The 24,247-nt window shown below is 38.1% G+C and overlaps 1 protein-coding gene across 6 annotated transcripts; it reads left to right on the forward strand.

Annotated features, from left to right (window-relative positions):
* The first annotated feature begins 1,862 nt into the window (after window positions 1-1,862).
* LOC114493236 (cAMP-responsive element modulator) lies at window positions 1,863-24,236 on the forward strand. 6 transcript variants are annotated; one of them, XM_028508010.2, is made up of 4 exons: window positions 1,863-2,085; window positions 6,647-6,682; window positions 10,499-10,655; window positions 23,900-24,236. In XM_028508010.2, exons 1-4 carry the CDS (start codon window positions 2,046-2,048, stop codon window positions 24,042-24,044), a joined length of 378 nt encoding a protein of 125 aa, XP_028363811.1. In that variant the 5' UTR covers window positions 1,863-2,045; the 3' UTR covers window positions 24,045-24,236. The 6 variants fall into 6 exon arrangements, with proteins under 6 accessions (XP_028363811.1, XP_028363813.1, XP_028363810.1 ...); XM_028508009.2 differs by lacking the exon at window positions 23,900-24,236 and adding an exon at window positions 23,487-23,657 and having other exon boundaries at window positions 1,878-2,085; XM_036027286.1 differs by lacking the exons at window positions 1,863-2,085; window positions 23,900-24,236 and adding exons at window positions 2,614-3,008; window positions 23,487-23,657.
* The last annotated feature ends 11 nt before the right edge of the window (window positions 24,237-24,247 follow it).

The raw sequence follows: 24,247 nt of genomic DNA on the forward strand, positions 1-24,247 counted from the left end.
CAGCTACCCACAAGCAAATTGGGCCCTTCTGGTGCTGATTCCCATGTGGGTGGGTTTGTGTAGGTCCTGGGACCCTCTGGATCTCTCCAACAAACTCTTCTGTGAGGCTGGGAGTTTCTCCTGGCATCTCAACCCCCACAGGTGTTTTCAATCAGTGTTTTGAGGCTTTATTTCCCCATGCTGGGACCCTGGGCTGCATGATTTGTCTTGCTCCCCAGTTTTGCCTTGTTTATCTGTGTGCGAATGTGGTACTGCCCGACCCGCCAACCACCTTGCATGCTGCACCCCTCCACAATCTGCTGCCTCACTGGGTTCGCCAGTTGCCACTTTGCGTGCCTGGGGTCCACCAGCCACCCTGCTGGGAGCCCTCTCTATCCCAGCTCCCTGGTTCCACCCCTCTTACCGGTCTGGATGAATGTGTCTACTTTAACTCCTTGTTTGTCAGACTTACATACAGTTCAATTTTCTGTGAGCACTGGTTGTTTTTTGTTTTTAAAATTGTTATTGTCCTTATTTTGGTTGTGTGAGGAGGCACAGTGTGTCTACCTATGCCTCCATCTTGGCTGGAAGTCTAGTTGTATTTTTCTGAAGCTTTGGTCTGTTCTTTCATCTGAGCCATTTTTTTTGTCTGGCCACACTTGTTATGTACTAAGGGGCGGAGCCTTAGGTGTTTACCAGGGCAGGGCAACCCACTTTGCTGCTTTGTGATGCTGTATGTGGGGAACGGGTCCAAGAGGGAAAAATGCCACTAGCTCAGCTCCCCACTAGTTTTCAGTCACTTCAACTGCTATCCACAAGCAAAGTGGGCCCTTCTGGTGCTGATTCCTGAGGTGGGGAGGGTTTGTGTACATTCTAGGACCCTGTGGGACTCTCCAACGAACTCTCCTGTGAGGCTGGGAGTTTCCCCTGCCTCCGTAATACCCACAGGTTTTTTCAGTTAGAGATTTTTGAAGCTTTATTTCCCGGTGCTGGAACCCTGGTTTGCATGATCTGTCTTGCTCCCCAGTTGTTCCTCTGGGTTTATCTGCACACAAATGTGAGCCTGCCCTGGTCCTCCAGCACCACCTTGACACGAGTACTCTCCATCCTACCTGCCATCTCCGCCCCTCCTACAGGTCTGGATAGAACATTTCTTCTTTAACACCTTGGTTGTTGGACTCTGATACAGTTTGAGTTTCTGGCAGTTTTGGTTGTTTTTTGTTTTTGAATTTGTTGTTTTCCTTCTTTTGGTTGTGCAAGGAGGCACAGTATATCTATCTACGCCTCCATCTTGGCCAGAAATCCTATTTATGAATTTTTAAACATCACAAAGTTTGTTTCAAGGGATTTTAATTTACTAAAATGATGTGTTAGATTGAGCCACATGTTATTGCTGTCTTTGTGGGCCAAAAAGTTCAAATATGAGCTGGCCCATATGGTTAAATCTAATATTTATGGAAGACTGCTATATTATACTGGCTACATTTGAATTTTTAAAATTTCAGTATCCCTTTCAAATGAAATTAGCAAATTATACGTCACCCTAGGAACTGCTGGATTTTCTGGTGTAACAGATAGAAATGTATTATAAGCAAACAAAGGTGGCTAGTTATTTCTTAGTAGGAGAATCTAGAAGCATCTATGAAATACATTTCTGTTTGCTCCACAGCATTTCTCTCAACTGAATGGCAGTTGTTTATTTTTTAAATCTCCAAGTATTCCTTTTCTCCCCCAACTTAATGAAAAGTCTATAGGACTTATGGCCCCTTACTTAGAAACCTTGGACAGAGTAATAATAAAGAAATAGCCCCACAGGAAAAAAAGAGCCCTTCTTTTTTTCAGATTTTTTTTTGTGTGTGTAAAAATGAAAAATGAACATCCAGTGGTTTATTGCAGGACTTTGATAGGGCTTTGGTTTCAGTGAGCTCGTCTGTGACAAAGCAAATTTATGGCAGTGATAGGCTAGTGATGTCATTGTGAGGTCAGCACTGCCACTTATAACTGCACATGCTTGCTAGTCAGAACACTTTGTGTTGGCCTGTGAAAGGAAGAGTGGGCAGGTCTGTATGCAGAAGACTGGCATGGCTGTGACTGGAGATGAAATAGGTAAGAAAACCTTTAGAGAAAGATTTAATTTTGTAAAATTATTTGTGAAGGTTTGGAAACTTATTTAGGAGCCTCTGAGTATATAAAGAATACTACTTTTCTAGTAGCTGAGGAGTTTTATATCTATAGCATGCTTGCAGGGGTGTCTAACCTGCAGCCCAGAATGGCTATGAATGCAACCCAGTGCAAAATAGTAAATTTACTAAAACCTTTTTTTTTTGCTTGTCAGTTTTTGTTAGTGTTTGTGTATTTAACATGTGGCCCAAGACAACTCTTCTCTTCCACTGTGGCCCAGAGACACCAAAAGGTTGGACACTTCTGCAAGGCATCTTAGTGAAATTGGTTCTTTGCCTGGTGTTACATTGGTTACTTAATCAAGACGGTTTCTCTCTCTCTCTCTCTCTCTCTCTCTCTCTCTCTCTCTCTCTCATTCTCTCCCCTCCCCACCCACCACCCCGCCCCTAAAGTAAGCTGTTGCTTCATCAGCAACCTGTTGCATATCCAATGTGGCTTCAAGTTAAACATACGTACTGTTCAAGTTGTAAAAAATTAAGCTTCCGATTTCATTGCTGTGTACAAATGTAGCTCCAAACAGACCAGAATGTTGAGATGTTTGTATGCCTACTCCTTTCTTTGCTCCAGTGTCTAAAATGGTCTGTTCCTCCCTAATGGAGTTCAAAGGGCTGACGTCATTGCATTTCCTGGAATCGTGGGTCCTCGGGAAGTGGAAAAGTTAAACTCCAAGCAGGCTGCACATTGACGTCAGCCCCGAGCCAGGCTGTGACTGAGCCAGTTCCCTTCTGTTCTGCCGAGCGCAGCTGACAGCTTGAGGTTGTTAACTAGCTCGCTGCTTGCCTGTCTCCGTGGAAGCTCTTGGACTGGGTAGCTTGACTTGTGGGCCTCACTTTAGCGTTTCTCTGCAGGTAAGTATCTGCTGTAGGAAGCCAGCACTACCCCCCCCCCCGCCCCCCTCCTTGTGTAGGCAGATACCAGGAACCCTGCACCACTCCAAGGTCCGAATGTGCGTGGGCTCCATCCGGGTTGGGTCAGGCTCCCTCGCTCACCCCACCCTGTTGCTCTGCAGGATCTGCCGCTCACCGCTCCCTACGTGCATGGTTAGGGAAGTGCAAGTCTGAAAATCCGCAGTTCTTTCCGTGGTTCGGTTTCCTTAGTTATAGATAATGTTCCTGACTTAGTCACCAGTGTTCATTATGTTGTTGCAACTGTGTTTATTGAGTGGTGTCCTATTTCTAACCCACTACTGATTTGCATTTGAGTTCACGAAGAATGGATAGTTATAAACAGCTTGCTCACAATTTATGTCTTCAGTTAGTGGATCTCAGCTCCTCCTCCTAAACAGGAGCATTCCATTGTCTTGAGCAAATAACACCTGTATAAAATTGTTTTTTAAATTATCTTGAGCTACTGTTTCTCAAAACTTCTGTGAAATTTTAGAGACAGTATAGATTGCAGAAGCTCTCAAATGGCAAATTTATTGTAAGATATAGATGAACTTAAAGTAACCTGAAATAGTGCATGTCATATGATTCTTAGAACCAAAAAACACTTTTGTGCATATATTTATTTCCTAAAAAATAGTAATTGGTTTATAAATTTAAATTCATCATTTGACTTCTCTAAACATGAGAGAATATCATAACAAAAAAGAAAAGAAAATGATTTGAAATTACTCAAGATATATCTAAATATGAACATTTAAGATAAATATTTGCATAAATTTTTAATCTTTGCTTGAAAATAAACATTTACAGAACGAATATAGCATACTTGAAGAGATTTTTTTTCACAGTTTTACCCATAATGTTTATATATGATTTATCCTTTCCAATTCAAAATTTTCTAAATGGTGACACTTTAAAATGTCAAACTTTTTCACTACCTCATTGTACCCTTGGAAATTATTGTTTTTGGAAATCTGGTCAGTTCTCACAGAATCAATTCTATTTAATGTGCTATTTGAAAATGGAAAGGACATTTCTTTCTCTCGCTCTCTCTAAGGTTGATTGGTATAGATTATTGGCTCACAAACTTTTTGACCATGATCCACATTTATACAACAGTAGACTTGTGTGTACCTTAGGTCTATATTAAAATCTACTTGAAAAGTAATGCTTAGCTTAATATATGTAATGTAGTCATACTTTTTATTTCTTTTTTTTTAATGTTATTCTTGACCCATGAAGTTGACTTTATGACTCACCAATGTTCTACAACTTATGGTTTGGAAAACTGATCTAGACTAGCATCAGTTTGCTGACAATAATGACAGTCTGGGAGAGTTTTTAGAAGCATTTCTTACAGGGCCAAGGGAGTGAATCTGAAAAGAGAATACTTACAGTTTACAGAATTATATTATTCTGTTGGATGTAATTTAAATTTTTATTAGAAATAGTTTTGGCTTTATTTATAAGCTGATTGTTAAGAGTCTAACTCTTCATCTTTTAGTCTCTGAGTCTAAAAACCTCTAATGAATTATATTCAGCCTGGATATCTGAATTAACAAACCTTCCAACTTATTCAAATTTAGAAAATAGTATCTTAATTAATATTTGATACAAAAGAATGAGGATACATTTCACCTTTGTGAAAGGAAAAGGTTTTTGGAAATTTTCACATAAAAGAATGGTTTGCATCAAGTATAACAGCTCCTTGAAGTTGGTAACAAAGCAAATATAATCATGTTGGAAGTAAAAATATAGGAGTCACTTACCTTACGTTTCATTAGAACTCTGAATTTGTATGAAATTGTTATATGCTATTTTCCCACTATTTTTGAAAAATCTTTAATGAAAGATCACTTGGGATAATTGTTTCACTTTGCCCAGTTATATTTGCCTGTGTAAACATATTGACTAATAAAATAATACTTTGAACTTATGTAAACTTTAAAATAAAAACTCTCTTAATCTCACAAATAAAAATAAATATAAATGTAGTAAGTGCTATCAAACTATCAGATTATGAGAGACTCACAGCTACTATAGGTTGAAGGATCAGGGTAGGCCTTGCTGAAGAAGCCATATTTAAATACTCACAAGGAAAAGCACTTTCTACGCATACCCCCTGATTTACTCAAGGCAGACATTATTATGTTCATTGTATATATAATCACACAGATCAGAGTGGGTATATGACTGTTACAAGCTTATAGACCTAGCAAGAGGTGAACCAATTTGGCTCTTCAGAGTCCTTATCTGATTCTGTTTACATTATGCTGCTTCTCAGAATTCACCTGACATTGATAAACTAAAGCTGATGTTAGGTGAGTTACAATAGCACACTACACATTGCTTATAAAACATACAAAGTAAAGTTTGCATCATTTTAAGTAGACAAAATAGATTTTTTCTAGCATTATTACTTTCATAGGACAACAGAGCATAAGTTTGCCATTACATACAACTAAAAATATCCATATAATTTCTCATTTTTACAATTTTTTTTACTCTTATGATTTTCACTGAATGCATAACTCATGTGTAACTTAAAGTAAAAACTACTTAATGACTTGATTCTATGTGGTCTATGTGTTGTAACACATTTGAACTGTTTGGTGGTTAATAGTCCTGTTTACGTGGGATTTAATTTTCCTGGAAAACTTGGAGCAAGGAGGAGGGGAGCCTTCTTGACAGAGTGAGGCACCCTAGTAAGGACAAGCCTGACTTCGGCATTAGGAGCACTGATGTGGTCATAGGGAGGGAGAGAACCAACACAGAAAGGTGAAGATGTCAGTAGCTTTCTGGAGCTCCCTGCTTCTAAGTATGACATCTAAGTTACCTCTATTGCTTATTACTTCGGTGTATTTGTGATTAGTGACACATAGCAAAAAAGACCTATGAAGATAGGAGCTCCACATATAAAAATGGTTTTGTTCAGTTAATGTGCTCAGTACTATAGAGGTATCAATCAATCAATCAATCAATCAATCAGTAAATAAAGTCACCATTGTGGGATGTTGATAAACTTTCACATTGGAAGCTATCAAGATATGAATTGGGTTGGGCTGCTCATTTCTTTCTCTGTTAGGAGGAAGCAAGCACCTCTTTGACTTGTGGGGTTTTCCAGTTTTCTTATTACGAGTCTGATGAGATTGTATCATTCAGTGTTTTGTGATTCTTCACCTTTACAGTTACATATTTTAAATAATTACCTACATTTAAAGGGATATTTTATAATTCTATCTTTTAATAATTTATTCTATAAAGGGATATAATAAAATATAGTATAGATTTTTAAAGTTATTAATAGGCATATTTTTTAACAAAATAATGAGAGTCATACATTTCAATCATTCCATTACCCAGGTTTTGTTAGAAGGAGAACTCCAGGGAAATAATTATGGATGTTATTTGCCTTTTAATTAATATGCAGTATAAGCATAGTTTGGAACATTGCCTTCCAGAACTTAAGGGAGGGAAGGGGAAGGGGACTAACACTTGCTGAATGTCTACCATGAGCCAGGCACTGTACTAGACACTTTGACATACATTACAGAATTTATTGTGAGTATTAAATGAGATAATGTATCCTCATTTTGCAGATGAGGAAACTGAACTTGCCCCAAGTCACATGACTGGTAAGTGGCAGAGCTGCACCAGAACCCAGACTCCAAATACCATACTTTTTCTTCTGTACTGTGTTTAAAGCTCACACAGAGAGGTATGAAGTTAATGACCAGAGTTGGAGAGTTATAGGAATTTTCTTTTCTCATGAAATATTTGATAACAAACCTAAAATGAGTTAGATGGTTGGAAACACTATACAGTAATTAGAACTCCTTTGCTTCTAAAATGGCAAGTTATTTGAGTAGCACCTAAGGGAAGGCTTAGGAAATAATGCCTTCTATCAAGAAAGGCCAGTTTGAATAAATACATAGCATCTTTTAGAGCTTTCCATGTCTTAGTGTTACAGACTTAGTTATGATAATGGCTAATGATAGTCTTATAATTATAAGACTGCTTACTTGAGACATTCCAATTGACAGTGGACTTGTGCAAGCCCTGGGAAGTTCAACATTTCCTTCCTAGTGCACAAGTAAACCCACCAGCCATCCATTATATGCCAAGTGTTGCTGGGTTCTAGGGGACTACATGCAAGGCACAAAAGATATCGCAGCTTGTCTAAAACTTTTGCTGCTTCAAAGTTAAATTAGTGTATCTTTTTATTACCTTTCTTCAATCATGAGTTTAAACTCCCCACTGATGACCCATTTATTTTTAGAAATAATTTATGAAGTGAAATTTTAGAATAAAAAATTTTTTTGGCACATTAGTAGTTAGATGGAGCAGAAATTGGCCTTTATTAGCATACCGGAGTAAGAACGTGACATCCAAGAATGCAGGATGCCCTTTCAACTGTGATGCCGGGTATCTCATCTGCGTTAAATTACCACTGAATTTTTGTATATAAACTTTTTATCACTTGTTTCAATAACAAAACTTTTAACTCTTGGATTTTCTTAAAACAAGACTTTCTCTTTGCCCATATCTTTTTAATGTATTAACTTTAATGTAATAAGATCATTTGAATATTTGAAATTTATCCATTGATATTTATGCAGTGACCATTAGAACTATACCATCACCAGAGAGTTACACTAATTTCTGCTAATTTATACTAATCATATTTCTGGCTTGAACCAATGAGCTTCAGTGTGATTTTTGTTGAGAGAGATAAAATGAATAGATAGTATATCTGAAAAATCATAATAAAACTCAGTGTGTTAGCTAACATCTGAGGACTAATACATCCATACATATAATCCTTTCCAAAATACCATGTTAGGGTATTTTTTTCTAAGCTGTTGCTCAAAATGTTTTAAATATGCCTGCCTCTTTTGGAATTGCCATGATCCTTCACAGTGCCACATTTGGTCTTTGTAAGGTGGCTTCAGTTTTGGAAACAGGCAAGAATTTAGAGCCTGTTCTGATTCTAAGACCAATAAACTTTAAAAATATATATTTTATTTACTTATTTTTAGAGAGAGGGGAAGGGAAGGAGAAAGAAAAGGAGAGAAACACTGATGTGGAAAGAAGAAACATCAATTGGTTGCCTCTGGTGCATCCCCAACTGGGGACCTGGCCTGCAACCCGGGCATGTGCCCTGACCAGGAATCCAAGCAGCAAGCAGCGACCTTTCGGTTTGCTGGAGGATGCCAACCAACGGAACCACACCAATAAGGGCCGAATTTTCTTTTTCATCTGTGAAGTATTCCTGCCTTCCTTTTTAACTTTTTAATGAGTACTCTCCAACTAACTTTTGTATATTGTGTAAACATCCTGCTCTAACTTTAAGTACAGAGAAAAGCAGATGTATACAAAACTAGAGAGAGAATAACAAACACTTCTGTACCTTTGTATTATTTTATTGCACTTGTTTGTGAGCAATTTGGCAAGAATAACCCTAGACCAAGGCCTGCATCCCTGCTGCTTACATATGTCAACATGATGACAGGAAACTTCCCCTTGTCACTGCCGTTGTTTCAGTTTTAGAAAGCCTTTGTCTCCTCCAGCTGTCCCATTGTTTCAGCCTTCATTACCCCATAACCTTCTTCCCTGATGTCGGTGAAGAGAACTGTTACCCCAGGCTCCAATCTCTCTCCTCTACACTATGATTTAAATACATATTTTTAAAATTTTGTCAGTTAACAGTTTATAGCTGACTTTAAAATTCTCTTCTGAAATATTTCAAAGGTATAAAATTTTCTAAGACATCTGTGTATATAGTACTTTAAATTGTCACAGAAACAAATTTAGGATTATCCCCAGGTTGGTGATCATCATTATATTTATCACAGTTACAACTGTGATAATTGTTTCTTAAATTATGTGTAGAAGGAAGAAGCAGTACGGCCTTACAATCTTATGAAGACCTTTAAGTGGTTTTCTCCCAAAGCCATGTTTTTATCATTTTATTCTTTCATCTAATTCTTTAGTCCAGGGAGGACAAAATCTGGCATTTACTCAAAAAGAAACATGTAGATCAATTTTTGATTAACCCTTTAAACCACTTGGCTATTTTCAGTGATTATATTCCATTTACCTGAAAAAAAAAAGCCTTTGCCTCTCTTTTGAGTAAAATTTTAGTTCTTAGTGGAATATGGAAGCGATATGTTTCATATTTGATTGGCATTTGCTTCCCACCAACTCTTATAGGATTTTATCATTTTTAACTCATTTTCTTGCATTAAGTTCTGAGAGAGCATGTATTGGTCATATCTCATCAGAATGTCACATGAACTCTGGACTGTATGTTTTCAAAGTTGAAACAGTGGTGGCAGGAACATGTTTCATCAGTTTAACCCATCTGTCTTAAGGAAGCTGTTTATTGCAGTAGATACAATCATGCAGAATGTAAATTAGGACACTTTGAGGACTGTAGGATTCAATCTCAATAAATAAATACTAAGTCTTTCATTTAACTATGATTATATTATAATTGGACAATATTTTTTTAATGAATACTTAGGAATATATTATTATCCCAAGAAACCTAAGACAAACAAAAATTACCATTTCCCATACAAACCACAGCTTTGAAGCTTTGAAGCAGAGCTTTGCTTTTTTGTATGTTATTTTTTGCTCTTAGATGAAAATATAGTGAGTGAGTATTTGCCTGCCAGTACTCTTTCTGGCAATAGGTCTTGCACTAAAAGACGTTAGGTGAAGTTATAGGGTAAAGGAAAATTCAAATAGATGGAAGTGTGCTGCTTAATTAAAATTTCTGCAGTGGTGTGCTGGAACAAGCTCTCACTGATTTGCTAGAGCTAATTGTTAAGTTTTGGGGATTTTTATGAGCTGGTTGTTAAAATAGCTATTAAAATTTTAAAGATATATTTTAAAAGTTACTTAAAATATTAATACTCAAAATTTATCATTTATAACTTTTAATCTATGCTCTTGCTGTTATTTACATGTTTTATCTGCATGCTATGCTACTTCCTGTGTATGTCTTCCCAGTTCTGCATTCACTGAATTCATACCGGTAGCCTCCAGTTGACCATGGTCAAAGTATTTATATCATGGGCATCAACATGCTACAGATCTCACCTTGCTCCAGGAAAGCTGGTTATTAAACCTTCATCAGCACACCACTGATTTTAGGCTCAACAAACTCTCAGTTGAAAAGCCTCTCTACTTTTAGCCTTTGATAAAAACCTATCTGAAATGCATTAGGGCAATTTTCTTCTTTAAATGTGTAGAGCATGCTAAATATCATTGTTCCTAGTGCTGAAGATCTTTGATACTTACAATTCCTATAATGCTCAAAATAATCATCTTAAATGTTAGCAACATCACCCCTTAAGACATGAGAAGTATGCTTTTCCAGGTCAGTTTTATATAAAATACCAAGTTGTAAAATGTTTATATGAGCATGTAATATTTCATTGCAGCTGCCACTGGTGACATGCCAACTTACCAGATCCGAGCTCCTCCAACTGCTTTGCCTCAGGGAGTGGTGGTGGCTGCCTCCCCAGGAAGTTTGCACAGCCCCCAGCAACTTGCAGAAGAAGCCACACGCAAACGAGAGCTGAGGTTGATGAAAAACAGGTAAGATGGTTCACTAGAAATCAGCAACAACTTAGAGGACATATAATTTGTAACTGTGGGGCTTTTTAAAAAATTACTTTTCCTAAGCTATTTCCCAAAGTTCAGTGTTAAGTGGCATTTTATCTGGGCTTGTGCTCTGCATGTGATAATTGTCTGCTACACATGCAACTATTTCATCAACAGGAGGTAAATCCCTAGGTGTTAGAAAGGTAATGTCTGTAAGATGCATTAATTTTTTTAATGATCATGGGAGGACTTTATTACAAATAAAAATTTATTTTGTACTTGGCATTTACTTTGTGAAATTAGGCGGTAAGTATAATTTCCTAGTTTATGAGCAAAAAACTTTAAGTGTGAGTTAAGAATTTTCTGGCTTTTACATGTTTCCATTTACTTTTTTTGCAACTGTTTTTTCCAATTGTACTGAAATACACCTTTATTCTGATAAATTCTAGTCAAGTGAAAATACAAAACAACAGAATTAAAATTACCTATAATCCCACCACCTGGAGATATCCACTAATATTATAGTATATACATTTCCAACCTGCTCTCTCTCATTTTCTCACTTATTCTTGTACTGTCTCTCTGTAACTTTATTTTTTAAAGAGCAGTATATCATACAAACACTGCTTTCCAACATTCTTTTTAAAATCTAGTTTGAGCCCTGGCCAGTTTTCTCAGCTGGTTGGAGTGTCGTCCCATACACTAAAAGGTTGTGGGTGTGATCCCTGGTTAGAGCACATCTTACTGGAGGCAACCAGTTGATGTTTCTCTCTCACACCAATATTCATCCTCTCCCTCTCTCTCCCTTCCTTCCTCTGTCTCTAAAATCAATAAAACATATCCTTTGGTGACGATTTAAAATAAATAAATCTAATTTGCATATTATTTCTTGGTTTTCTTTTTTATTAGAGAAAATAGTGCAAATGAATCTGCTTTTTCAAAATGAACAGAATAAAAATAGTCTTTTCCCAGTAGTCTTGTCACCTTACTCCTAAGTCCTTGTTGCAGGAGAGTCAAACATTTCAGATGGAATCATGTGTTTGCCTATGATCAGGAATACATGGGAGTAAATTTATTAGGTGTTAGCAACCAGATTAATGTAGAAATTGTGGCTTGTAAGACTCAAATTGAGGAAAAGATGGTGTTGATGTAGCTGGGAGCTGAGCCCACTTGCTCCTACAGTCAACTGGGACACTTAGCCGATCTGAAAAATGAAATGAACAGTTGACAGAATCTCGGCTGATAGGGAGTTTGGAAGCCAAAGTGTGCAGAGGGTGCTTCGAAACGGGCAGTAAGGAGGTTTTATAGGCCTAGGGGAAGGTCTCTGGACCAGCTGCCAAAACCGTGGCTGCTGTGGGAACCCTGGAGGAGAGACGGATCAGTTACAGCAGCCCAGCTGCTCCCTCCCCTCCCAAGGCAGGGAGCCCCAGACCCACCCCAGGAGAGACCTGGATGCATAAAGTTGATGGGGGGAAAGGCAGCAAGCTAAGTACAGCCAGCTGTGTACCAAGGCTGGGGTGGCGGTTGCTGCCTGGAACATTGCCAGAGAATTTGGGGGATCCTAATGACACCTGGAGCTGGGAGAGGAGGAGGGCCTTGACTGGCTGTGACCCTCATAGACTCTGGACTTGCCAGAGGGTTGCAGAGAGGGTGTAGAAAGCCAGGCTGTGGCTTCGAGTAGCAGTGGCACCCTGGAGACTTTTTTCAAAAGGGTGCACCACACTATGAAGGGACCACATGTGACAGCGGTCCAGCCAACAAAGAGGGAAGAGTGTGGGTGCAATTTGCTCCCACTCCGTGTGCCTCACGGACTGATCAAAGGGGTGCAAAGTGAAGTGGTCTGTTGGTGTCAGCTGAACTCAAATGAGCATAGTGCAGAGTGCAGGACGCACAGTGCTCTGAGAGCCTGGGCTGGAAACTGGGCGCCTGTGATTATCGTAGCCCAGACTGAGCCCCCGTCCTGGGGGAACCCGTGGGAATGGAAAAAACGGAGCCCAACCTCCTCTGCCTTCAGGAAACCGGAAGACCTGCAAAACCTGCTGGAAAGGCTTTCTGTTTTCTCAAAAGTGAGACAGTAAGACCTGGGGCTGAGAGAAAACCACAGACAGATCCAGAAAGAAGTCAGAAGGCAAACACCAACAGCTGAGACAAATTTCACTTTGCTCTCTTTCAGAACTTGACTGTTTTTTCTTAATTTCTTTCTTCTTTCCGCTTATTTAGTTTTTGTGTTTGTGTTTGTTTTTGATTGTTTGTTTTGATTTTTTATTCTCCCTTTCATGTTGCATTTTAATCTTTCTTCTTTCACTTCCCTCATATTCCAAATAACACACTATTCTTGGTCTTTCACTTTTTGTTCTTTTTAATCAAATTATGTATTTCTTATCATACTATTGTTATTCCAAATTCCACATAGCACCCTTCCCTGGTCTTAATCCATTTCACTGTCTTCTTGAGCTTTATCACTGTTGTTGTAAACTTTATTTTCTCTCACACTATGCCAAGTTCCTATCCCTGACTCTCACTCTTTCTCCTCCATCTAACCTTGCACAAGCACTCCTCTTTCTTAGGTCAGCTCACGTTCTTTATCCTTTCCTATGAGTCTTATTTCTATTCCACCTTTTATAAACAGTGGCTGGTTGAGTGAACTACCAGGGTTATTGCTGTTTTTCTTCAAAGGAACTCCTATTTGTTTACTACTTGTATGTACTTTAAATCCCATAGAATACTCTCCCACTGTCTTACTCCATTTTGACTTCCACCTGCCTCTAATCAGTTGAGGGAGGAATTTTATTTCATTGTTTTCTCTCTCCCTTTTTTTACCTGCTCTCGCAACCTGATCTTTACTCCTTACTTCTATTAGTTTGCCACCCCATCCTCTCAAAACCATTTTTCTTTACTGTGGACATTTCATATTCACTTTTCACTTTTCTACAACATTCTTATTACCAATCTACCTTTATTAAACTTGATTCAGCTGTCATTGATATTGACCCTGCTGTGGTTCTGCAAATTTGCTCCTATTGATCCAGTTTTACTCCAAACTTCCAATTTTACTCTAAACTTCATAGTATACTCTTCCCTCTTCTTACCCCATTTTCCCCATCACCCTTTTGTGTTTTACTTATGTTTTAAAAATTTTCTCTCCCTTTCTTCACCTTGGTTCTATCCCAGCTCTTAATCATTTCTCCTCCCTTTTACCATGCAATAACATTTTCCCTTCTTTCAGTCATCTCATATGCCCTTTGACATTTCTTATAGTATCAGCAATCTCTCTTCACCTTTGTTACTCCTTGTCCTATTGCAGTTGAGACTACATATGTGGTAGGTGGTTGTTTTTCCTGGCATAGGTTTGGTCATCTGGTATTACTGCTTGTTAACCAACACCTGTACATCAGCATACAAGACAAGGTGGGAGTTACAACTACCAGTAAACCAGCTGGAGGGGAGCAACCACCAGCAAGGAAGCCACCAACAGGTAAAGCTCAAGAGCTACAAGCGAGCCCACACAAATCGAAGAAAGGGCAACCCTAGAGCATCCAGACAAGAATATCAAAGAGACCGTACCAATCCCACAGAACTTTTACCACAGAAGTTCACCCTATGAAGATAGCTGGCAAAGCAGAGCACCCAGAATCACAGAAACAACAAAGAGAGTCACCTAAAATGGGGAGACAAAAAAGAACCTACAATCGAAAGGACTGGAAGATACCCTAGTAAAAGAGCTAAATGAAATTGAGGCAAGCAAACTATCAGACACAGAATTCAAAAGAATGATTATGAGGAACTTGTGGAAACTACAACATCATGAAAACGGAAATAGAAACTATAAACAAGAACCAGGAAGGAATGGAAAATACAATTTCTGAAATTAAAAAATACAGTAGAAGGAATTACAAGTAGGCTGGATGAAGCAGAGGACCAAATTTGGGAGCTGGAAGACAAGGTGAAAAGAAACACCCAGGTAGAGTAGCTGCACAAAAAAAGACTAAAAAATATGAAGATGGCTTAAGGGAACTCCAAAATAACATGAAACACAACAACACTCGAATCAGGAATACCAGGAGAAAAAGAAAATGAATAAGGGATAAAAACCCTGTTTGAAAAAATAATGGTAGAAAACTTTCCAAACCTGGAGAGGGAAAAATCCACACAAGTGTAGGAGGCACAGAGAGTCCCAATCAGGATGAACCCAAAGAGACCTACTCCAAGACACACCACAATTAAAATGCCAAATTTTAAAGACAAAAAGAGAATCTTAAAAGTAGCAAGGGAGAAACAAGAAGTAACATACAAGGGGGCTCCAATAAGGCTAGCACCTGATTTCTCAACAGAAACACTCCAATCCCAGAGAGAATGGAAAGGAATATTCCAACTAATGAAAAGCAAAGGCCTGCAACCAAGACTACTCTACCTAGCAAGGCTCTCAATTAAAATGGAAGGCCAAATAAGGAGACAAAAGAAGGCTGAATACATCTCCACCAAACCAGCAATGCAAGATATTCTAAAGGGGCTGCTATAAGAAGAGGAAGGAAAAGAGTGAGAGAGAAAGGAACACAGGTTCAAAGGGGATAAAATGAAAAAGTACCTATCAATAATAACCTTAAATGTTAATGGATTAAATGCTGCAATCAAAAGACATAGGGTAGCTGAATGGATAAGAAATCATGACCCACACATATGCTGCCTACAAGAGACCCCGCTCAGAACAAAAGACCTACACAGACTGAAAGTGAAGGGCTGGAAAAAAAATATTCCAAGCAAATGGACAGGGAAAAACCCTGGGGTAGCAGTACTCATATCAGACAAAATAGACTTCAAAACAAAGGCCATAAAAAGAGACACAGAAGGACACTTCAAATACTCAAGGGAAGAATCCATCAGATCCATGAAGACATAAACATTGTAAACATACGCACCCAACACAGGAGCACCCAAATACATAAGGAAAATGTTGCAGGACTTCAAGAAAGATATAGACAGCAACACAATTATAGGAGGGGATTTTAACACCCCACTGTCAGCAGTGGATAGATCTTACAAACGAAATATCAGCAAGGATATCACAGCATTGAACAATGGCCTACATCAAATGGACTGATATATATAGAACCTTTCATCCCAAAGAAGCAAAATACACATTCTTTTCAAATGCACATGGACCATTTCCAATGATAGACTTCATGATAGGGCACAAAACAAGCCTCAGAAAATTCAAGAAAATTGAAATCATATCAAGCATTTTCTCAGACCATATGGGACTGAGATTAGAAAGCAACCTTAAGGGGGAAAAATCAAAACATTCAAATTCATGGAGAATGAATAGTGTGCTATTAAACAATGAACGGGGTAATGATGAGATCAAGGAAGAAATCAGAAAGTTTCTGGAAACAAATGAAAATGAACTCACAACAGTCCCAAACCTATGGGACACAGTAAAGGCAGTCCTGAGAGGGAAGTTCTTAGTGATACAGGCCTATCTAAGAAGGACTGAAATATTTCAAATAAACAACCTAACCCTACATCCACAAGAACTGGAGAACAACAACAAGCAAAGCCCAGAGCAAGTAAAAGGGAGGAAATAACCAAGATCAGAAGAATATTAAATGACATAGAGTCTAAGAGAACAATTCTAAGGATCAATAAATCCAGGAGCTTTTCTTTTCTTTTCTTTTTTTTTTTTTTTGCAGACATAAACAAAATTGAAAAGCCTTTACCAACTCATCAAGAAAAAAATAGAGATGACCCAAATGAATACAATCAGAAATGAAAGAGGACACATTACAACTGACACCTCAGATATACAAAGCATTGTAAGAAATTCCGTTCCCAGCCAGGGTACATGCCTGGGTTGCAGGCCACAGCCCCCAGCAACCGCACATTGATGTTTCTCTCTCTCTCTATCTCGCTCCCTTCCCTCTCTAAAAAGAAAATAAATAAAATATTAAAAAAAAGAAATTCCTGTGAACGACTATATGCCAAGAAATTTGAAAACCTAGGTGAATGGACAAATTTCTAGAAAAATATAACCTTCCAAAACTGAATCAAGAAGAAGCAGGAAGCCTGAACAGATCAGTAACAGCTGGTGAAATTGAAGCAGTAATCAGAAAACTCCTGGCACACAAAAGCCCTGGACCAGATGGTTTCACAGGAGAATTTTACAAAACATTTAAGGAAGAGCTAACCCCTATCCTTCACAGGCTATTCCCAAAAATCCAAGAAGATGGAAGACTCCCCAACTCTTTTTATGAGGCCAGCATCATCCTAATCCCAAAACCAGATAAAGACACAACAAAGAAAGAAAACTTCAGGCCAATATAGCTGATGAACATAGATGCCAAAATTCTCAACAAAATATTGGCAAACTACATCCAACAATACATTAAAAAGCTCATTCACCATGACCAAGTGGAATTCATCCCAGGGATGCAAGCACACTATAATATTCACAAATCAATAAATGTAATACATCACACAAACCAAAGGAAAGACAAAAATCACATGATCTTATCAATAGATGCAGAAAAAACGTTTATGATAAAAACACTGAGCAAAGTGGGAATAGAGGGAGCATACTTCAACATAAAAAAGGCCATATATGAGAAACCAACAGCCAACATCATACTCAACATGCAAAAATTAAAAGCTTTCCCACTAAGATTAAGAATGAGTGAAGGATGTCCACTCTAGCCACTTCTATTCAACATAGTATTGGAAGTCCTAGCCACAGCAACCAGACAAGAAAAAAAAATAAAAGGCATCCAAATGGGAAAAGAGGAAGTAAAACTCATTGTTGGCAGATGACATGATAATGTACATAGAAAACCCTAAAGACTCCACCAAAAAACTACTCAACCTAATGAGTGAATTTGGCAAAACAGTGGAATACAAAGTCAATATTCAGAAATCAAAGGCATTTTTTTACATCAACAGTGAAACATCAGAAACAGAAATCATTAAAAAAAAAATCCCATTTGATATAGCAACAAGAAAAATAAAGTCCCTAGGAATAAACCTAACCAAGGAGGTAAAAGACCTACATGCAGAAAACTATACAACACTGAAGAAAGAAATTAAGGAAGACACAAACAAATGGAAGCATGTACCATGTTCATGGAATGGAAGAAGTAACATCATCAAAATGTCCATACTACCCAAAGCAATTTATAGATTCAATGCAACCCCTATTAAAGTACCAATGGCACATTTCACAGATAAAGAACAAACATTTCAAACATTTATATGGAACCATAAATGACCCCAAATAGCCTCAGCAATTCTGAGAAACAAGAACAAAGTAGGAGGGATCACAATACCTGATATCAAACTACATTACAAAGCCACTGTAATCAAAACAGTCTGGTACTGACATAAGAACAGACACATAGAACAATGGAACAGATTAGAGAGCCCAGAAATAAACCCAAATGTCTATGGTCAATTAATATTCAATAAAGGTGGCAGAAGCATAAAATGGCGGAAAAATAGCCTCTTCAACAAATGGTGTTGAGCGATCTGTACAGCTACATGCAAAAAAAAAAAAAGCGAAACTCAATCACCAACTCACACCATACACAAAAATAAATTCAGGGTGCATAAAAGACTTACATATAAGTCATGACACCATAAAAGTCCTAAAGAGAATATAGGCAGGAAAATTTAAGACATTCCATGCAACAATATTTTCAGTGAAGTGTCCCCTAGAATAAGGGACATAAAGGAAAGAATAAACAAATGGAACTTCATCAGATTAAAAAGCTTCTGCACAGCTAAAGAAAATATAAGCAAAGTGAAAAGGGAACCAACTTTATGGGAAAACATAATTGCCAATGGTATCTCAGACAAGGGTTTGATCTCCAAAACATTTAAAGAACTCACAGGATTCCACACCAGGAAGACAAACAACTCAATTAAAAAACGGGCAAAGGACCTGAACAGACACTTCTCCAAGGAGGATATACAGAGAGCCCAGAGGCATATGAAAGGTTGCTCAGCATACTAGCCATCAGAGAGATGCAAATTAAAACCACAATGAGATACCACCTCACACCGGTCAGAATGGCCATCATAAACAAATCAACAAACAACAAGTGTTGGAGAGGATGTGGAGAAAAGGGAACCCTTGCACACTGTTGGTGGGAATGCAGACTGGTATAGCCCCTGTGGAAAACAATATGGAATTTCCTCAAAATATAAAAAATAAAAAATGGAACTGCCTTTTGACCCAGTGATTCCACTGCTGTGATTACACTCTAAGAACCCTGAAACACCAACTGAAAAGAATTTATGTACCCCAATGTTCAGAGCAGTGTTATTTATAATAGCCAAGTGCTGAAAACATCCTAAGTGCCCATCTGTAAATGAATGTGTCAAAAAGCTGTGGTGCATTTACCCAGTGGAATACTATACAGCAGAAATAGGGAACTCCTGCCCTTCGTGGCAGCATGGATGGAACTGGAGAACATTATGCTAAGTGAAATAAGCCAGGTGGTAAAAGACAAATACCATCTGATCTCCTATCAGTGGAACCGAAACAGCAAAACAAACAAGCAAGCAAAATATAACCAGAGACATTGTTATAAAGGACAAACTGACATTCATCAGAGGGGAGGAGGGAGGGAGATAACAGGGGAAGGGGGAAGGATCATCAAGGAACATGTATAAAGGACCCATGGACAAAGAAACATGGGTTGGGAGAGGATTGAATGGGGGAGGTGGGTGTGGGTAGGGTGTGAGAGAGTAATAGGAGGAAAATAACGACAACTGTAATTGAACAATTAAAAAAAGACTCTCAAATCCAGAAATAAGTTCATCACTGTCCTTTGTAACTGAGTATGAAGCAAGTAGCAGCTATATTCAGTTTACTAATAGCCTTTTAAATGTCACAATTTGATGTATTACAGTACTTTGTATTTTTGCTACAGTTCCCAGGCTTATCACAAGTCACTAGATGGAGTTTTGTACCCTGTGGAACTCGACAGATTACCGGCAATAGGACCATTAGATACACACATCTTTGTCAGTGGTTGTGCCAGGTTGTAAGTCCTGCTGGATTCACCTTTTACACCACCAGTATTTTGCTCAGAAAGTCTGAAGGGGCTGAATGGGCAGGGCTCACATAGTATCACAGTTGGTGTGTGGAGATCTTGCCATCGAAGATTCCTAACTTTGATCAGATGGAGGATTGTGGATACTTTAAAACTGCACTTTCAGAGATCCAAGGAGCTACAAATATAATTGCCTCTCCTGGTCACAGAATGCACATTGTGAAGTTCAGTTTATAATGTCAAGTGTGATGATAACACAGAATTGTTTATCGATGTCTTATTTTCCCAAAGAAAATAAAAAAGGAAGAACTAGGAGTTTAGCCTTGTTATCTCCCTGGTGTCATTTTATACCTTTATTTTTAGGTTTAAAAATGTTGTCAGAACTACCAAAATGAAATAGATAAAACATTCAGCAGTGGATTCCTATAAAAGGTGCCCCACAGCTACCTACACATACATATGAGCTCTCCCTGTGGGAAAAATTATAAAATATTGGGATTTTAAAAAGCAATTTGTTAATAACTATTGGATAGCATTTGTGTTTGGACTCTAAATAACCCAAGGGAATGGAAGCTTAATCTTGCCGGTGGTATTTTTTAAAAGATTTTATTTATGTATTTATTTATTTATCAATCTATTTATTTATTTATTTATTTTTAGGGAGTGGGGGAAGATAGGGAGAAAGAGAGGGAGAGAAATATCAATCCATTGCCTCTCATACACACCCAACTTGGTCCTGGACTGCAACCCAGGCATGTGCCCTGACCTAGAACCAAACCAGTGACCTTTTGCTTTGCAGAGTGATGCTTAACCAACTGAGCCATGCTGGTCAGGGTGTAGGTGGTATTTGATCTCACGTTGTGGGTCCAGAGGTACAGGCATCCAGAACCAAGGCCCCATGGTATCATCCAGGATCCAGGCTCCTCCACCTGCCCTGCCATCTCCCGTGCCCAACGTTTGTTCCTGTGATCCAGTGTGGCTGCATCCCCTCCAGCCATTTTTCATCAGTCAGGAAGAGGAAAGAAGAACTGAAGCTTAAATTGGGGGCTGGTTGAGTCTGACCCTTTTTCTGGAAGGCTCTGCCAGCAACTTTTACCCACATTTCAATGACTAGAAATAGCTAATAGAATCCCCAGCTTCAAGGGATTCTGAGAGGGGTCTGTTTTAGCTTTTCAAATCTCAGTTTTGAAGCAATACAAGAGAAAAGCAGAAAATGAATGGCTATTATGTTGCTCAGTATCTGTTGAGTGAGTACCATATGCACATTTTAAGTGCTTTGTTTCTACTGTTTGCATAACTGTCACATAACTTTCACATGAGAATAGGTCTGGCTATTATCCTTACCTTACAGGTAGGAACTGAGGTTCAGAGACTTTACATGAGTTGGTTTTATCACACAGTGCAAACTAGACCAAACCTGGATATGCAACCAGCCAGTCTCTATTCCAGAGCCTATCCACTACACTAACACCAGAGTCACCCCTGAAAGACCTCAGCATGAGCTTCAGATTCAACTTTATGGAAAGAATGTAGGTTTCATTCAATAATGTGAAAGATCTTTTATACATTTTTGTCTTTTTATTCTTTGTTTAGCCCTTATAATGGATATTTAATTATATTTCTACCAATCCGGCCACAGTTTTTCTTTCTTTACAGCCTTGTCAGCTTTTCCCGTTTGCCATGTATTTTTCTCTCCATGCTGAAGATATATCCAGACAAAAGCAAGGCCTGAAAACTGAGCTCTAACTATTAATAGAAGAAACAGGTGTTTTCCATAGCTGAGAAGTTAAGTTCTTAGGATTGTGCCTTCTACTAGAGCTTTGTGCTTGGAACGTTCCACTCTGGTAGCAGCACATGCACACATGTGAAACACCTAGTATGGATGTTTACAGTACATAGTACACCTTGGTAAAAAAAAAAAACTCAGGTTAAATAGCCCATAACACTGCTATTAGATATTTAAAATTTCATTTAATGGTGACCTTATAAAATGACCATCTTCCTTCTAGATTTAGAATTTAATGTAATGATATAATTATGAAAACCTTGGTATTCATTAAATGTATATTTTAGTTTCTTTATGGAATAGTTGAATTCTGTTCCCAAACTGGCATGTTTTTAAGTGTCCTTGGGTTTATTCTTAGCTTTTTCCCACACATCATTAGATTAAATTAATCAGTACTTATCAGATTCAATTCATTTATACATTGTTACTTTTTTGCTAATCAGTTGAGAAGTCTGAGAACTTTGTGGGTTCACAGAGGAGCGCATTGTTCTTGGCTAGGAAATAGGGGTTGATCTTTTCCTGCAGTTTATTGGCATTTCAGGATCTCTTTAATTTCTGCTGACTCTTGCTTCCTGCAGGGAAAAACACATAATCAGTTTTTGGTGAGAATCGACTATCCTAAAAATAAAACAGAATTGGCCAGATATGTTGTACGCTCACTGCTAGTTCAGACTTGCAACAGTGGTAATTGGCAGTAAATTGGTGTTTAGACATCCGACACAACTTTTATTAAATATAGTTGAATTATTTTTAAAAAATTTATTGATTTTAGAGTGTGTGTGAGAGAGAAACACTGATTTGTTGTTCTACTTATTTATGCATTTATAGGTTGATTTTTGTACATGCCCTGGCCAGAGATTGAACCCGCAACCTTGGAGTATCAGGACGATGCTCCAACCAACTGAGCTACCCTGCCAGGGCCTGAATTATCTTTCAATAGGATTTTTTTGGCATGAAAAATATCCCTAAGGCAGTTTTTCTGAATTGAAAACTCCAAAAAACTGTTAGAAGAATACAATCTATAGAGGATTAAGTGATGTAGTTGCCAACCTCTCCCACCCAGAAAGAAAGGAGAGAGAAAATGTTGGTTGTATTCATTGTGTTTCTTTTGGTGGGATGATGCATGAAAATGACTGTGGCTCATCTTTTTATTTGTGTCTGTTGCTTTGGCTGCTGGTCTGTTCTTTCCTTTGGGTATGCCTAGAGTATGTTAAAATTCAGTAGATTGGATAGTAAATGCCTATGATGAGAGAACAGCCTTGAGTAATTAAGTAGCCTTTTTTCATTTTCCTGGTGTTTTCACATTCCTGGATTTCAATTGTCTGAACTATTGAGTATTGTATCTTGTACCCTCCTTCTTTCCATCTTTAATTTTCAGAAGCAGAGTCCATTTCATTTTGGTTTATGAAAATGTGCATGATTTATGATTCATTTATTGTTATTTTTATCCATGTTGTTTCCCAGACAACAACTGTCTCGCAGTCCTGATTAATTTATTTGTCTCACTGTGATTTAATCTTGAAAAATGAAAATCTCTATTGATATTTAAGATCTCTGGGGATTAATTTTAGTAATCATTCTTGATAAAATAAAGTTAACTCATTATGATGGAATGTAGAGCTTTTGGTGGACAAAAATAACTAAGAGATTCAAAAGGATCTGTAAATGTTTTTGTAGAAATTCCACTTGAAAATGTGGTGCTAATGTTTTAGGTTGCTGAAAACCATTCTAGTCATTGTTGTCATGGAATGTGTACCCTACGAAAACACCATTTACGATGAATGCTGGGCAAATGGACTCTGCTCTCAAATCATTCCTGTTGTCTCAGAGTCACCTTACAAAAAGGCATGGGCTTGGGTACATTTGTTGTGTGGCTTCGTGCAGACCTTACTTAGGATTGATTGGCCGTTGAGTTTGGGGGCCCAAAATTTGCGGAGCCCCTCTGGACTGTGCTGGGAGGTCGTTCCTGAGTCATTTGCCTTGTGTTGGTTGCAGGGAAGCTGCCCGGGAGTGTCGCAGGAAGAAGAAAGAATATGTCACATGTCTTGAAAATCGTGTGGCTGTGCTTGAAAACCAAAACAAGACTCTCATTGAGGAACTCAAGGCCCTTAAAGATCTTTATTGCCATAAAGCAGAGTAACTCTTTGACTTGGACCTTGTTTACTGTGAACTCAAATCAAGGCAGGAGATGCAGCAATTCTACTAATTGCCATGTGGACATATGGAAGGGACACTTGTGACCCTTAAGAATCCAGTTTGGCTTAGTGTTTGAAATTGAGTGGGGAGTGTTGTACCAAATTTGGAATGCAACCATGATCACATACACCAAGCTCACTTCAGTCTCTTCAGTCAATAGCATGCAAAAATTGTTTTGTTTGCCCTTTGCTTCTCTTTTTTTTTTTTTTCAGGGAAGCTGCTAAAGAATGTCGACGTCGAAAGAAAGAATATGTAAAATGTCTGGAGAGTCGAGTTGCAGTGCTAGAAGTTCAGAACAAGAAGCTTATAGAGGAACTTGAAACCTTGAAAGATATTTGCTCTCCTAAAACAGATTAGTATAGTACTTTACTATGAACTGATTACATGTACAGTTGCTTTCAAAAGCAATACAATATGTAGTCGGCAAGAATTATGGCTCTTTTCCTTTGTATCATTCATAATATTATCTAACCTCTAACATTCCTAAAATACTTCATTGTATCTAGTGAACTCTTAGCTGTAACTTCAATTTTTAAAAAGAGACAAACTAAAAAAATGTA

The sequence above is a fragment of the Phyllostomus discolor genome, chromosome 1, assembly GCF_004126475.2.
Source record: "Phyllostomus discolor isolate MPI-MPIP mPhyDis1 chromosome 1, mPhyDis1.pri.v3, whole genome shotgun sequence".
In the NCBI taxonomy this organism is placed as follows: domain Eukaryota; kingdom Metazoa; phylum Chordata; class Mammalia; order Chiroptera; family Phyllostomidae; genus Phyllostomus; species Phyllostomus discolor.